Source organism: Carcharodon carcharias, chromosome 1 (genome assembly GCF_017639515.1).
Source record: "Carcharodon carcharias isolate sCarCar2 chromosome 1, sCarCar2.pri, whole genome shotgun sequence".
NCBI lineage: Eukaryota > Metazoa > Chordata > Chondrichthyes > Lamniformes > Lamnidae > Carcharodon > Carcharodon carcharias.
In genome coordinates this window covers 96,861,818-96,877,756 of record NC_054467.1, presented here as the reverse complement: position 1 = coordinate 96,877,756, position 15,939 = coordinate 96,861,818, and the positions used below count along the sequence as shown (strand labels likewise).

Sequence of the window (15,939 nt, the reverse complement as noted above, 5' to 3'; positions counted from 1 at the left end):
CCCCTTAATTGGGTACCAAACTCAGCTCCAAGCCAATGAGTGGCTGACACTTAGGAAATTATGTTGCATCATTGTCCTTGGGTCCCCGACTCCCAGAATGAAAATTTGGTCCCAAGGGTCTGTGCTTTTGGTGCAATGCATCATTGCCTGTTACAATGCACATCACACATTTAGTCACAGCTGCCCATAGTCTTAATATCTTCATGACATTGAGCTACAAATCAACAAAATTCTCACCCCCATACCTCCAGCGTTACTCAGGGCACATGTGGTCTCCCAATATATGATTTCTATTCTAACTTCCTCATAGAAGATTTGGTTGAGATATCCTTACTATGACCTATGGATCATATACAGATCATGCACTTTGGTTTTCCATTCCAGTAAGTTTAGTGATTCATTATTAATTTGTGCTGAGATGTTGTATGCTGCTGGATTAGCCTTTTGTAATTTCATGGGTCAACACAAAGCTAATGTAACAAACTACACCACCTCACAATTGTATCATCTATTCTGCTAACTCCTGCAGATTACTGTCTATTATCAATCTTCCTCTGACTAGTGTACATGAAATCACATCTGGGGAATGTTTATGCCATAAAATATTTCCTGTGTATCCAAAACAGCTACTTTTGCATATTTGTGATAGCATGACTGCAGTTCCACTTTAACTGTCAGTTAATGTGTGATACATTAATTTGCAGTTGTACCCTGGCTTGCTGGTACACACTATACAGAAATTATATTCATTTACAAAGTAAGCTATAAACAGCTCCTCCCAACTCTCCCAACAACTTCGAGAAACAATTATCCAGGATAGAATTAATAGTCACGTGGAAAAATGTGGATTGATTTGGAAGAGTCAGCATAGATTTGTTAAAGGAAAATCATGTCTAGCTAACTTGTTGGAGTTTTTTGAAGAGGTAACAGATGGTTGATGAGGGTAAAGCCATTAGTGTGGTGTATACAGACTTACAAAAGGCGCTCAATACAGTGCCACACCACAGATTTGTGAGGAAAGTTATAGGTCATGGAATAAAAAGGACAGTAGCAACGTGGATACAAAATTGGCTGAGGGATAGGAAACAGAGAGTAACGATTAATGGGACCCTTGCTTTTCCTGATATATATAAATTGTTCCCTGGTGTGTAGGGGACAATTTCAAAGTTTATGGATGACACAAAACTTGGGAGAATTGTAAACGGTGAGGACGACAGTGTAGAACTTCGAAAAGACATCGACACATTGGTGGAGTGGGCAGGTAGGTGGCAGATGAAGTTCAAAGTGGAGAAGTGTGAGGTGATACACTTTGGTACAAAGAACATGGAGAGACAGTATAAACTAAAGGATACTATTCTAAAGGGTGTGCAGGAGCAGAGAGACCTGGGTGTATATATATTGAAGTCATTAAAGGTGGCAGGGCAGGTAGAGAGAACTGTTTCTGAAGCATACAGTTTTCTAGACTTCATTAAAAGGGGCATAGAGTACAAGAGCAGGGAGGTTATGATGAACTTATATAAGACACTGGTTAGACCTCAGCTGGAGTATTGTGTACAGTTTTAGGCGCCACACTACAGGAAGGATGTGAACGCATTGGAGACAGTGCAGAAGAGGTTTACGAGAATGGTTCCAGGAATGAGACACTTCAGTTATGAAGAAAGATTGGAGAAGTTGGGACTGTCTTCCTGGGAGAGGAGAAGGCTAAGAGGACACTTGATCAAAGTTTTCAAAATGATGGCGGGGGGGGGGGGGGTCTAAGTAGAGTAGATAGGGAGAAACTGTTCCTGCTCGTAAATGGATTGAGAACCAGAGGGCACAGTTTTAAAGTGTTTTCAAAAAAAGCAAATGTGAGGTGAGAAATACTTTTTCACACAGCGAGTTGTTAGGGTTGGGAATGCACTTCCTGGAACTGTGGCGGAAGAAGGTTCAATTGAGGTATTCAAGAAAGCATTGGATGTTTATTTAAATAGAAACAACATGCAGGGTTACGGGACAAGGCAGCAGATTGGCACTAAATTAAAATGCTCAGAGACCGGTAAAGACATGATGGGCCAAATGGACTCCTCCTGCACCGCTACAATTCTGTGATTCTGAGCCATGCGAAAATCTAGCAAGCAAGATGGTAGGCAACATAGAATAAATATTATTGCACACGAACAGGAGAGCAAGCACATCCTGAGTGGGGCACAGCCAGAGTGGGTATTCGGAATTTGTTGCAAAGCGGGAATTGAACTGATAAGTCTTTCTCTTTAATTTCTCTTTAATTTTTGTAAGTTCAGGAGTCTAGTTAAAAAGTTAGTAAGGTAGCTGACTGAGCTGACTGTGCGACAGTTAACTGTCAATCATTTAAAGCCTGATTAGGGCTTGAATAGGGGTTAATTACTATTTGAAGCTTAACAGTGGTGAGTCAACTCAGCTCTATTTAAGAAAGGGGCTATCTGGAAGCACGCTACAGTGTGCTTGCACACAAACAGGGGAGCAAGCACATCCTGAGTGGGGCACAGCCAGAGTGGGTATTCAGAATTTGGTGCAAAGCGGGAATTCAGTGCATAGGGGATGAGGTGCTCTTTGCATTTTTTCCTTGCTATCCAACTTCTTAAATCTTCAGAACATGCTGCAGCAGTAGAGGCTACAAGGGAAAGGAATCACTGGTAAATAGTGGGTAAGGTATTTACTACTTTAATCGCTTATAGTTTAAGATCTTTTTGTGGTTTACAGTTTGTATGCTCTACGGTATGAAGGATCAGGAAAGAAGGGCCCTAGAGTAATTGACTTAAAAGGGATAAGTCATGGCAGGAGAGCTCAAAGCCGTGGTGTGCTCCTCGTGCTCCATATGGAAGACTGGGACATTTCTAGTGCCCAGGACCAGCATATGTGCAGGAGGTGTGCCCAGCTGCAGCTCCTGGATGCTTGCATTTCAGGGCTGGAATGTCAGCTGGGGACACTGTGGAGCATCCGTGAGTCTGAGAGCATCGTGGATAGCATGTTTAGCGAAGTGGTCACACCGCAGATGAAGGAACTTGAGGAAGGAAGGGAATGGGTGACCACCAGGCAGTCCAAGAGAAGCAGGCAGGTAGTTCAGCTGTCCCCTGGGGTCCCGCTCACAAAACAGTATTCCATTTTGGAGGCTGATGAAGGCGTTAGTTCCTCCAGGGAGTGCGGACAGAGCAAAGCTTCTGGCACCATAAGCAGCCTGTCTGTACAGGAGGGGAGGAAGGGAGGAAGCAATAGTAATAGGGGATTCCATAGTCAGGGGAACAGATAGGGGATTCTATAGTCAAGGGAACAAATAGGCGCTACTGTGGCCATCAACGTGACTCCAGGATGGTATGTTGCCTCCCTTTTGCCAGGGTCCGGGATGTCACTGAACGGCTGCAGGGCATCCTGAAGGGGGAGAGTGATAAGGCAGAGGTCATGGTACATGTTGGTACCAATGACATAGGTAGAAAGAGGGAAGAGGTCTTGCATCAAGAATTCAGGGAGTTAGGCAGTAGACTAAAAAGCAAGACCTCTCGGGTTGTAATCTCTGGATTACTCCCAATGCTAGCGAGCTCAGAAATAGGAGAATAGCACAGATGAATATGTGGCTTAAGAGTTGGTGCAGGTGGGAGGGTTTTAGATTCCTGGATCACTGGGACCGTTTCTGGGGAAGGTGGGACCTATACAAGCGGGAAGGTCTACATCTGAACCAGAGCGGGACTAACATCCTTGCGGCCGGGTTTGCTAGTGCTGTTGGGAGGTGTTTAAACTAATTCAGCAGGGGGAGGAGACACAGAATGTTAGCAAAATAGGGACACATCATAATACAAAAAACAATCAAGTCAGAGGGAGTACAGCTGCAATAAGCTTCAAGGGAGTAAGATAAGGCTGGATGGCCTCTATTTTAATGCCAGGGATATTACAGGTAAAACCGGATGAGTTAAGGGTGAGGATTGACATGTGGAATTGTGATATAGTAGTCATCACTGAGACGTGGTTGAGGGAAGGGCAGTATTGGCAGCTCAACATTCCGGAATATAGAATCTTCAGGCGAGACATGCATTGCATTATTAGTTAAGGAGTCTGTTACCGCAGTAAGGAGAGATGATATCTTGGAGGGGACATCGAATGAAGCTTTGTGGGTACAGCTTAGGAATAAAAAAGGGGCAACCACATTATTAGGTCTTTATTATAGACCCCCCGCGATAGTCAGCAGGAAATTGAGGAGCAAATATGTGCACAATTTGTGGAGGTCTATAAAATCAATAACAATAGGGTAATTATATTAGAGGATTTCAACTTTCCCAATGTTAATTGGGATAGACATAGCTTTAAGGACTTGGATGAAGTGGATTTCTTCAAATGTGTACACGAGAACTTTTTAGGTCAATATGTAGAGGGTCCAACAAGGGATGGTGCATTGCTGGACCTAATTCTGGGGAATGAAGCCAAACAGGTGGCTGAGGTGGTGGTGGCGAGCATTTTAGTGATAGCGACCACAACATGGTACAGTTTAAGTTTGTTATGGACAAAGAAATCGACAAGTTGCAAAAAAATGTTTTGGATTGAGGAAGAGTGGATTTTAGTAAAATAAGGCAGGATCTGGCCAAGATAGACTGAGAACAGTTATTTGTGGGAAAATCTATTGAGGAACAGTGGGGGGTGTTCAAAAAGGAAATGGGGAGGGTACAGGCACAACACGTTTCCTCTAGGATGATAGGAAGGAGTAACAAGCCCAGAGAACCATGGATGACCAGAGATATTCAGGTTACAATGAGAAGGAAAAGAGAGGCTTTTTGCAGGTACAAGGGAAGCAAATCAGCAGAGGCATTAGTGGAGTACAGACAGTGCAGGGTGGAGCTTAAGAAAGCAATTAGGAGAGCAAAGAGGGGATATGAGAAAGCTCTGGCTGGTAAAAGTAGGGAAAATCGCAAAATATTCTATAAGTATATCAATAGGAAGAGGATAACCAGGGAAAGAGTAGGGGCCATAAGGGACCAAGGGGGCAATCTATGGGTGGAGCCAGAGGACATCACTAGAGTGTTGAATGAATACTTCACGTCCGTCTTCACCCAAGAGAATGAGGATGAAGGTATCGAACTCGGGGAGCGAGACTGCGAGGTTCTTGAGCAAATTGATATAGCGAGTGACAAGGTATTGGAGGTGTTGGCAGGCTTAAAAGTCGACAAATCTCCAGGTCCGGATGATTTGGGTCCCAGACTGCTGAGGGAGGCAAGAGTGGAGATTGCAGGGGCTCTGACCCAAATTTTTAATTCCTCTCTGGCTACAGGGGAGGTGTCAGAGGACTGGAGAACAGGTAATGTGGTTCTGCTATTTAAGAGGGGTTGTAGAGATAAGCCAGGGAACTACAGACCAGTGAGTCTCACATCAGTGGTAGGGAAACCAGTGGAGAAAATTCTGAAGGGAGAACCTATCTTGGAGAGGCAAGGTTTGATCAGGGATAGTCAGCAAGGCTTTGTCAGAGGGAGGTCATGCTTAACAAATTTGACTGAATTTTTTGAGGTGATGACCAGGTGTGTAGATGAGGGTAGTGCAGTTGACGTAATTTATATGGATTTCAGCCTTTGACAAGGGAGACTTATAAAGAAGGCAAATGCACATGGGATGCAGGGCAATTTGATAAGGTGGATTCAAAATTGGCTTAGTTATAGGAGACAGAGGGTGATGACAGAAGGATGCTTTAGTGACTGGAAGCCAGTGTCCAGTGGCGTACCACAGGGATCTATGCTGGGTCCCCTATTATTCATCATTTATATGAACGACGTAGATGACTGTGTGGGGGGTAGGATTAGTAAGTTTGCAGATGACACAAAGATTGGCCGGGTGGTTAACAGTGAGGTTGAGTGTCTTGGGCGACAGGAAAATATAGATGGGATGGTCAAATGGGCAGATAAGTGTCAGATGGAATTTAACCCTGAAAAGTGTGAGGTGATACACTTTGGAAGGAGTAATTTGCCAACAAAGTATTTAATGAATGGCATGACACTAGGAAGTTCTGAGAAACAAAGGGACCTTGGCAGATGTGTCCATAGATCTCTGAAGGCAGAGGTGCATGTTAGTGGGGTGGTGAAAAAGGCACATGGGGCACTTGACTTTATCAATCGAGGCATAGATTACAAAAGTAGGGAGGTCATGTTGGAGTTGTATAGAACCTTGGTGAGGCCACAGCTGGAGTACTGTGTGCAGTTCTGGTCACCACATTATAGGAAGGATGTGATTGCACTGGAGGGGTGCAGACGAGATTCACCAGGATGTTGCCTGGGATGAAACATTTAAGTTATGAAGAGAGGTTGGATAGACTTGGGTTGTTTTCATTGGAGCAGAGAGGACTGAGGGGTGACCTGATCGAGGTGTACAAGATTATGAGGGGCATGGACAGGGTGGATAGGAAGTGGCTGTTCCCCTTAGTTGAGGGGTCAGTCACGAGGGGACACAAGTTCAGGTGAGGGGCAGGAGGTTTAGCGGGGATGTGAGGAAAAGCGTTTTTTACCCAGAGGGTGGTGATGGTCTGGAATGCGCTGCCTGAGAAGGTGGTGGAGGCAAATTACCTCACATCTTTTAAAAAGTACCTGGATGAACACTTGGCACATCATAATATTCAAGGCTATGGGCCAAGTGCTGGTAAATGGGATTAGGTAGGTAGGTCAGATGTTTCTCACGTGTCGGTGCAGGCTCGATGGGCCGAAGGGCCTCCACTGCACTGTGATTCTGTGACGGGCCGGCGCTGGTACCCACAAAAAAGTGTTGGAACGTACAGGAGAGAGAATGGGGAAATGAGACCTGAGAGAAAACCAGGACTACTTGCGGGGGTGAGAGGTGAGGTCTAAGAGCACCAGGATGTTGTCCGGAGAGATTTTAAAAAGCTGGGGTTTTGGAAAACCCAAATGTGTAAGAGGGGAAGCTGAGGCTCTAGAGCTAGCAGCAGGTTGGGTACTAGAGTTGGCAGCAGGTTAGATCCTAGAGCTGGCAGCTGGTTGGGTACCAGAGCTGACAGAAGAATTGAATCCAAGAGCTACAGCTGTTGGGACCAGGAAAGGATAGAAGCCAGGCTTCTGTTTATTGCAAGCATTGAGACTACGCTGGCCAAAGTTGTCATGATCGTGGTTCTTACCTTCCCTCATCCTCTTTGACCTCTTTGCAGCCTTCAACATGGTGGTCATTCCATCTTTCTCTATTATCGCTACTCTGCAGTCTATCTCTCTGTTTTTGATTTGCAAGCCAACATCTCCACCTTTGAGTGCATAGATTTTCCAAGATGCTCCATTCTTGCTCACCTTTTTGTCACTTATAAGCTACCTTTAAGCAGTGACATCTGCTGGTGTTGTTGATGTTTAGCTCTGCCTTCTTCACCTATTGAAAGGTCGTTGCCGTACTTTGCAACTGCCTTCTGACACAAGGCCCACATAAGGCAAAATTGCCTCTTGCTTTATGTTAGGAAAGCCAAAGCCAGCCTCTAGTCCCTGCCACCATCTATGTATCTTGACTCCATCAAGCTCCCAGCTGTCAACTCAGAAGAAGTCAGGAGGTACAGACCATGATGTAAGGTACAAGCACACATTCAGCTTAATCTCCCACATCTGTTCTGAATTCTTAAATCCCTCCATGACCTCACCCAACACAACCCAACCATCATGATCACTTTAACATTGCATCGATGTAAGCCTCCTTTGCTCCTCTAACACCAGGCCACCACTGGGTGGCTTCATATTCACTTGCAGTACTCTGGAAGACCCTGCAACTTGTCATTTCTCCTCCTGCTTTCAAATACAGTCCCAAAGACATACTCTTTGACTTCCCCATCCTAATCATGCTGGCATCCATTCTTCTCACCAGCTTGCCATCCTCCTTCAACTATGGTGCTTTGCAACATCATGTTCTCCCTAAGGAGCATTTTAGAATGCAAATTGTCAGTCTGAACTTGACACCGGTAGTTTATCTGCTCCCATAAATATTAACTTTTACTGTACCTCATTGACACCATCGGACACTGAAAAAGTGAAATCGTCAGAATGTTTTTCCTCATCACTAGTGTGTACATACTGAATGCTTCGGGCCGCAAGGTCAGCCTGAGTAAAATAGCTAACCTTTGTTCCTTTTGGAAAGAATAAAACAGGAATAAAATGCAATGTAGAACATTCTAGGTCAAGTGGTATAAATAACATGAAAGACACTTTAGGAATATTTCACCAGATTGGTGATATTTTAATGCAAAATTGCCCCCATTAACACCAAAGATTTGGCATAAGTTTCAGCTAATTTGATATGAGACTGTGTGAACGATATCAGCTGGACCATATTTTCACTTTGTGTTATTAACTTCAGCGGCAAGTTTAGCAGTTTAGACCTGGCACAGTTCCCTAACATGAAGATAAAGAGCCATACAAAACCTTCTTTATTTATCACTAGGTATTGAGTATTTCTGCTCTCTGGTTCATTATCTAACATTAATTTACTGTACAATATGTCGTCTAAAAAGGACTTACACCTTCATGTAACTTACACATTGAAGGGTGCAGAATGACTAAAGCTACAGCAGAATCACAATTAGGGAGAGAAAGACAAACCATAAATGAATTATTTACAAAGCTTCTGTTTCAGAACTACAAAACTAAACAAAAAAGATTCTGAAAATGCTAATTTTACCAATTACAGTTGCAATTATTTTACAAAGAGAATTCCATTTTAAAGTCAGCACTCTAAATGGTGTAGTGGTGACAATATGATTCCTAAAAAACACAAGTGGATTGCTCACTTAACCCTTGTAGAATTAAAAGAAGCTATGGTTAAAACATTCATATGTCCATTTTTTAAATGTTCAATGTTACTAGGTCACCTGAGTTTACTGGCACTAGGCCCAACCACCTTCATCATAAGATCAGAAGTGAGGATGTTCGCTGATGATTGCACAGTGTTCAGCACCATTCGTGACTCCACAGATACTAAAGCAGTCCATGTCTAAATTCAGGAAGTTATGGACAATATCCAGGCTTGGGCTGACAAGTGGCAAATAACATTTGCACAACACATGTGCCAGGCAATGACAAGAGAGAATCTAACCATCGGCCCTTGACATTCAATGGCATTACCATTGCTGAATTCCCCCATTATCAACACCTGGGGATTACCATTTACCAGAAACTGAACCTGTCTAGCCATATAAATACTGTGGCTACAAGAGTAGGTCAGGGGCTAGGAATCCTGCGGCAAGTAACTCACCTCCTGACTCCCCAAAACCTCAGGAGTGTGATGAAATATAATAGCAAAATATTGCAGATGTTGGAAATCTAGAACAAAAACAAAAATACCTGGAAAAACTCAGCAGGTTTGACAGCATCTGTGGAGAGGGATACAGCTGACATTTCGAGTCCATATGACCCTTCATCAGAACTAAGACATATAGAAATGAGATGAAATATAAGCTGGTAGAAGGGGGTGGGACAGAAGAGCTCGATAGGGGGCCAGTGATAGGTGAAGGCCAAGAAGAGACTGCCAAAGATGTCATGGACAAAAGGACAAAGGGGTGTTGATGGCAGTGATATTATCTAAAGGATGTGCTAATGGGGACATTAAGGGAAGCAAGTTAGTGGCAGATGGCCCTAGTGTGGGTGGGGTGGGGAGAAGGGATCGAAATAGGCTAAAAGGTGGAGATGAAACAATAGATCAAAATAAATTTAAAAATAGGAGGGAAAGGAAAAAAATATAGTTGTAAAAATATTATAAATTATTGGAAAAAGGGGAATCAGAAAGGAGGTGGGGAAGGAGGAGAGAGTTCATGATCTGAAATTGTTGAACTCAATATTAAGTCCGGAAGACTGTAAAGTGCCTAGTCAGAAGATGAAGTGCTGTTCCTCCAATTTGCGTTGAGCTTCACTGGAACATTGCAGCAGGCCAAGGACAGACATGTGGGCATGAGAGCAGGGTCGTGTGTTGAAATGGCAAGCGACAGGGAGTCTGGGTCATGCTTGCGAACAGACCGAAGGTGTTCCGCAAAGTGGTCACCCAGTCTGCGTTTGGTCTCTCCAATGTAGAGTAGACCAAATTGGGAGCAGTGAATGCAGCAGACTAAATTGAGGGAAGTGCAAGTGAAGTGCTGCTTCACTTGAAAGGAGTGTTTGGGCCCTTGGACGGTGAGGAGGGGGGGAACTAAATGGGCAGGTGTTGCACCTTCCGTGGTTGCATGGGAAGGTGCCGTGGGAGGGGGTTGAGGTGTAGGGGGTGATGAAATATTCTTCACTTGCCTTGATGAGTGCAGCTCCAACAACATTCAAGAAGCTTGAGAAAGCAGCCAGCTTTATTGGCACGCCATCCACAAACATTCAACCCCTCCACCAGTGATATACAGTGGCCACAGTGTGTACCATCCACAGATGCACTGCAGGAATTCACTAATACTCTTTAGACACCACCGTCCAAACCCATGACCACGACCATCTAGAAGGACAAGGACAGCAAATAGATGGGAACACCACCACCTGGAAGTTCCCCTCCAAGCCACTCACCATTCTGACTTGGAAATATATCACCATCCCTTCACTGTCGCTGGGTTAAAATCCTGGAACTCCCTCCCTAACGGCACTGTGGGGGCACCTACACCACAGGGCTGCAGCGGTTAAAGAAGGCATCTCATCACCACCTTGTCAAGGGCAATTAGGGATGGGCAATAACTGCTGGCCTAGCCAACAATGGCAAAATCCCACAAAATGAATTTAAAAAAATGATTGCTGCTGGTGATCAATTACTCTCTCACTTCCAAAGGAATGGGAGCCAGGGAAGGAAGAAAACAGGCAAGTTAAATGTTTTAAACATGGAGATCCATCTTGCAGATAGTCTTTAGTTAAATCCAGGATACCTTAATCAGGTTCTAACTTAAATCAAGGGGTGCACTGTCACCCAATTTAAAGGTTGCAGGTAGACTTTGTCTGATTAAATATTGCAAAATTAAAACTAGTCCGGTCGTTTGAATCGTTTTATTACACTGGTACCCATTTCAGTATCATGATAAGTGAGCTGTTGCTCCTTTAAAGCTAGAAGTAACCCAAGTGTTAAATTCTCTTTGTTCTTTTTACCTGGGGAAGCAGCATGCTCAATATGACCCAACTGGGGTTGTTTGGTTAACCTGTACGTCAGTTCGCCAGGCTCGCTATCCTGGTCAGTAGCTGACAGCTGAAGGGTCGTTATTTTTTTCACTGTGTTTTCCTCCAGCACCAAGCCTTTATTAACTACGATGGATGGTGGAAGCTTATCTTCTGCAAATTGAAAATACAAATTTGCTTTAATAAGCAGAAAAGTAGAGTGGTTACATTGCTTAATGTAAATATGATCAGGGAAGGTTCCAATTGTGAAGTTTAATTTCACTTATAAAATGTAGGGCGGTTTTATGTCTTGAGCCTATGAGTTCACTAGTTGAGTAAACTTTGAATTGCACGCCTTCATATACACTTGTTAGTTGATGCTTGCTATCAATAACGGAGAGAGACTGACATAAGAACAAACTATGATTGTTTATTGCAACAGAAGGCAGAGCACTAAATCCTTGCATGCTCCCACAATCACCTCCAGCTCTAGGCTTACATTTAAACAGTAGCCCGAGCTGACAGTGATTGGTCAGTACTGTCGCATGGTTAGTCCACTTGCATTCTCTTAAAGGTACTTGGTACTCCACTTTACCACAGGCCAATAAACCCGCAGGTTACAATCTTAACAGTTACACATATGTGGGTGCCCTCTAGCACTGACAGTGCCTGTGGCTGCCAAAATTTTGGTAATGCCTCCCTCAGGAGTTCCCACTTTCCTAGCCTTAAAAGGGACCTGGCATAAGGTCAGGAGAATGCCTGGATCTCTGATAGAAACGTGGCCAGGATAATGGCCTGAACCTTTGAAGAAACCTCTATAATTTCTTGAACCTTTACTTTAGAGTGATCTGCCTTACAGAGTTATATCTTCCTTCTGAGGACCACCCAATGCAACACCTGCCCTGTCATGCTTGCTGGTCTTTGCAGCATGTTTCCAATGCCAGGTGAACTACTTGTAACTCTTGTGGCATGGGCACTTTCCATTGGCAGACTAATGAAGGAACTTTTGCCAACCATAAAAAGTCTGCTGGAATTAGTTTGCCATGTTGCGCACCACCATGGATTTTTGAGGCTTTAATGTTTTGTCAATGTTAAAAAATGGCACAAGTGTTAAATGAGGTCATTTAAGTTTATAGCAGTGACAATTTACAATTAAGGGTAACATGAAACAGACTTTAATAACAAGAATAAGGGCACTCTTACCCAGCACACTAATGAAGAAGGACTGATCAATTAGTTTATTTCCATCTGGATCAATAACATCAAACTTGAAAGCAAAACTTCCACCGGGCTCTCCCTTTTCATGACGATACTCTACATATCCTGCAATGCAGATAAATAAATGATTAATGGTTAAAGTAATTGTTATTTAGTGTTTCAATTTGATTTTGACTATTTTATCGTAATCCTTAAAAATTTAAATTAAGTTCTTGGATGTCTTAAAATCATTCAAATTGTTAAAATTGTTAACAAGTTACTATGATACAAAACAGTCAGGCTTCCCTTTCAGGAGATTTATGCAAATGACCATTCTCATCAACACTAAGTACTTTCTTATAGTCTGGAAGGCCGATAAGTATTTCAGGCAGTAAATGGTCAGAAAGTCATGGACAGCGTGTCCCTAAATTTTTGCTACGTGCTGTCGGCAGGTAAGTGAGTACCATAAATGCAAACATTATACCCTATGTGGTTTATTTTGCATTCAATATTACCATAGAAACATAGAAAATAAAAACCAAATTATTGGCAGTGTCAATTCTCAACCTGAGACAGGGAAGTATTTTCTTAAACAACTATGTATTGTCAGTATTGAAGCCTGACTTACCTTTGTTAATGTCAGCTTGGGTAAATCTTTTAATGGGTCCCCTGATTGAAATTTGAACCAAATTGTCATTTTTAGACATTTGCAAGCGTCCGACTGTAGGGTCTTTGGTTATGACAAACTTAAGCTTTTCATCGTCAGAATCAATATCTGTAGCTTGCAGGTGCTGTTGGGTGATTACTGATACGGAGCCTAAATGTAAAAGAGAGATTGCTTCATTAAATCAGCAGAAGTTGTCTAACTAACAGCTCTTTTTTGTTTTGTATTGTATATCAAAATGTTCCATTATCTGCAGTAGTATTTAGTCAATTGTCTAGCTTTAATGATTGGAAAATCATGGATTGTGTTCCTTTGGTGTCCTTATAAGGGAGCACAATTCCCTTAGAAGCATGGAACTAGCTCTTACATTTCTACATACATTAGAAAAAAATAATATACTACAGACTCCAAGGCAATAATCCATTTCAATGATAAGCTTATTTCTGTTTGAGATAGAATTACTAGAGATTTACTATTCTTTTGTTGGTACTTTAATATATTTTCTCCCCTACTGAAGACTCCTTGCTGCAGTATGTTTGCATTGTTCCAGGATCTCAGCAGTCCCCATGGTCATGTAAGCAAAGGCAGGGAATTTAGCAGGGTACTCAACATCAGAGCATCACAATAGAGCCCAAAGCTGCTCACAGCCATGTTCACAAATGAACTTTCCGGCAGAGGTTCCTGGATAGTGGTTGAGAATAAAAACTATTGTCCTACCACCAATAGTGGTGGATCAGGTTGCATGATAAGTGCTCTGTGTTCACACCTGTTGTTACCTGCATACCTCTATCTGCAGATCTAGGTAAAAGCACCTTTCTATTGCCGTTGATTGACAGAGTCCTTGTGGCAATGTTATTTTAGATAAGATCCATATTTTTCTATCTTGAGTTTAATGGTACGAATTTTCCTAGGGGGTTCTCCTGCTTATCTGCCATAACTTAAATAAAACAGCTGCTTAAAATACCTTGAAAAAACAGGTCCAGCATTGTTTGTCCAAGCTTTCTGTAGCTTTTCCACCAAAGTCACAGCAGACAAGAGGGAGAACTTTTATAGAAATTCACCCATTAAGAGTTTTCCAGGTTACTTGAACTCTTATTCTTACCTGCTGAGAATTGTAGGCCACGATTGATTGTTAATCTGGGGGCCTCATTCTTCTGCTTTTCCACAAAGAACTCCATTTTCCCATTTTCTGTATACAGGCCATCTGTAAAGGCGAAGCGGAACTCATCGGATTGTACGTTTGTCCCATCATGAGTGTAAACAATTAGTTCATCCAGCACATCCTGGTACGTGAAGGAGGAGCCTTGTGTCAGTACACGGCCATTTTCCAGAGGCTCTGAATAAAACTGCCTTTTCCGTAGCTTGCCTGTTACATTCAATTAAAATAAATAAATATTTACTCAAACAGCAAGTGTTTCATGCTTTTAAAAATGTTAACGGCATTACAGTAGCACAAAGTGTTGAAGTAACCCATATATATGCCACAAGGCAGTGGAATTTTAATTCATACCTACGATTCCTCATGCAATTTATTCCTAATTTTATAGATGCTGTCATGGGAAATCAGAAAGCAAAAAACACGAAAAGACTAATTACTCCAGGCTGAACTCATGCAACTATTAGAAAGTAACAGCAAGCAAAAATATCACAACTTTAATATAAAGAAAAATGTTCCAAGGTGATTTCACAGATTGGTGTATAGACAATGACCACCAACCCCAGGAAAGGAGCAAATAAAAGGGGCGATCAATTGCTTGGATGAAAAGATGGGATTTGAGGTTTTTGAAGAGGCAGTGGGGTTAATTAAGAGAATTCCAGAGATTAGATCCAGGCAGCTGAGGCTTCTGGCATAAGAAGGGGAGGAGGATTTTAAATGTGAGGATTTGGGGGACAGAGTGCCAATGTGAGTTAGTATGGACTGGAGTGGAGAGTGAACGGAAATTAGTGAGGACATGAAGTTTGCAGAGTTTGTGGAGGAAGGAGGTGGATGGGGTTGTTGACAAGAAGTACAAGTGATAGGGTGACTGCATTTGAAGTGCTGAATATACATATGAGGGAGGATAGGTAATATTGCAGAGGCAATTCAACTCAGGTCACTCGGCTGCATGCAGTCTGGTTCAGAATCAGTGACAAGGTAATGGGGTTTGCAGCAAAGTCAGATAACATTTTACTGATTGTTTATTTTCAGGAATCAAAGCCATTTCTGGGTCCCAACTCGGCCTGAGCAATATGTATTCCAGAGTGATCTTCCCAGAGGTGGCCTCCTAACTGGCCACCTCTGCTATCCAATTAAGGAAGGCTGTTGAATTCTTTAGGCTACAGGTCCAGAGGGCCCACAGCTGGGGATGGTCAGCCAGAAGAGGTGGGCACTGCTCAGGCAGAAAGGAGAGTGCCTCCAAATGGAGGTGCCCTCGAAAGCGTGCATGAAATTTCAAAAATAAAGAGGAACGAAGTCTGTAGAGCCCTCACAGCAAAGGGGAAATCCCTGTTCTGTTGAAGGATCACGAGGACTGGAAACGTCAACCGTACTCTTCTCCACTGATGCTGCCAGACCTGCTGAGTTTTTCCAGGTATTTCTGTTTCTGTTTTTGTGTTGGGGAAATCCCTCTCTGGGATATATTTGGGCTCCAAGCGCGGCCTTACTTATCCATGGCCTCGCCATTGGGAGCATCTAGCTCTGATGTTCATTAAGTCTGCCGCTACGAGGTTGCCCCCATGGAGCTACTGGACACAGGGGGAGTCCGCTCAGATGCTGGGAAGATCCTGGCGGAGTGTCCCCTCTTCCCATCTCCCTCATTAGTATCTTACTTGACCATTACCCACCACTGCTGGGCAGGTGGACACTGCTCCAGCAAAATTGCTCAGATGGGGGAAAACATCAGCCTGACAACCTGAAGCCCTAATCTGCAGTTTGCTCGCAGTCCTGCCTTAAAATGTGCCTCCACAGGACTGGGAAGATTCCATCCAATATGAAATATTCTGCACTTTGAAATGTTTCAGCCCTGA

General features: G+C 43.1%; 1 protein-coding gene across 1 annotated transcript in view; it reads right to left on the bottom strand.

The window, feature by feature from the left end:
* The window catches only part of fras1 (Fraser extracellular matrix complex subunit 1), a 398,900-nt gene that overhangs the window by 117,932 nt on the left and 265,029 nt on the right, over positions 1-15,939 (bottom strand). Inside the window, exons 44-48 of the mRNA XM_041181003.1 lie at positions 14,036-14,299; positions 12,898-13,086; positions 12,276-12,395; positions 11,067-11,246; positions 7,968-8,092 (exon numbers count right to left, since the gene is read on the bottom strand). Coding sequence (XP_041036937.1) covers positions 7,968-8,092; positions 11,067-11,246; positions 12,276-12,395; positions 12,898-13,086; positions 14,036-14,299 — 878 coding nt within the window. The remainder of the gene's footprint in view (positions 1-7,967; positions 8,093-11,066; positions 11,247-12,275; positions 12,396-12,897; positions 13,087-14,035; positions 14,300-15,939) is intronic.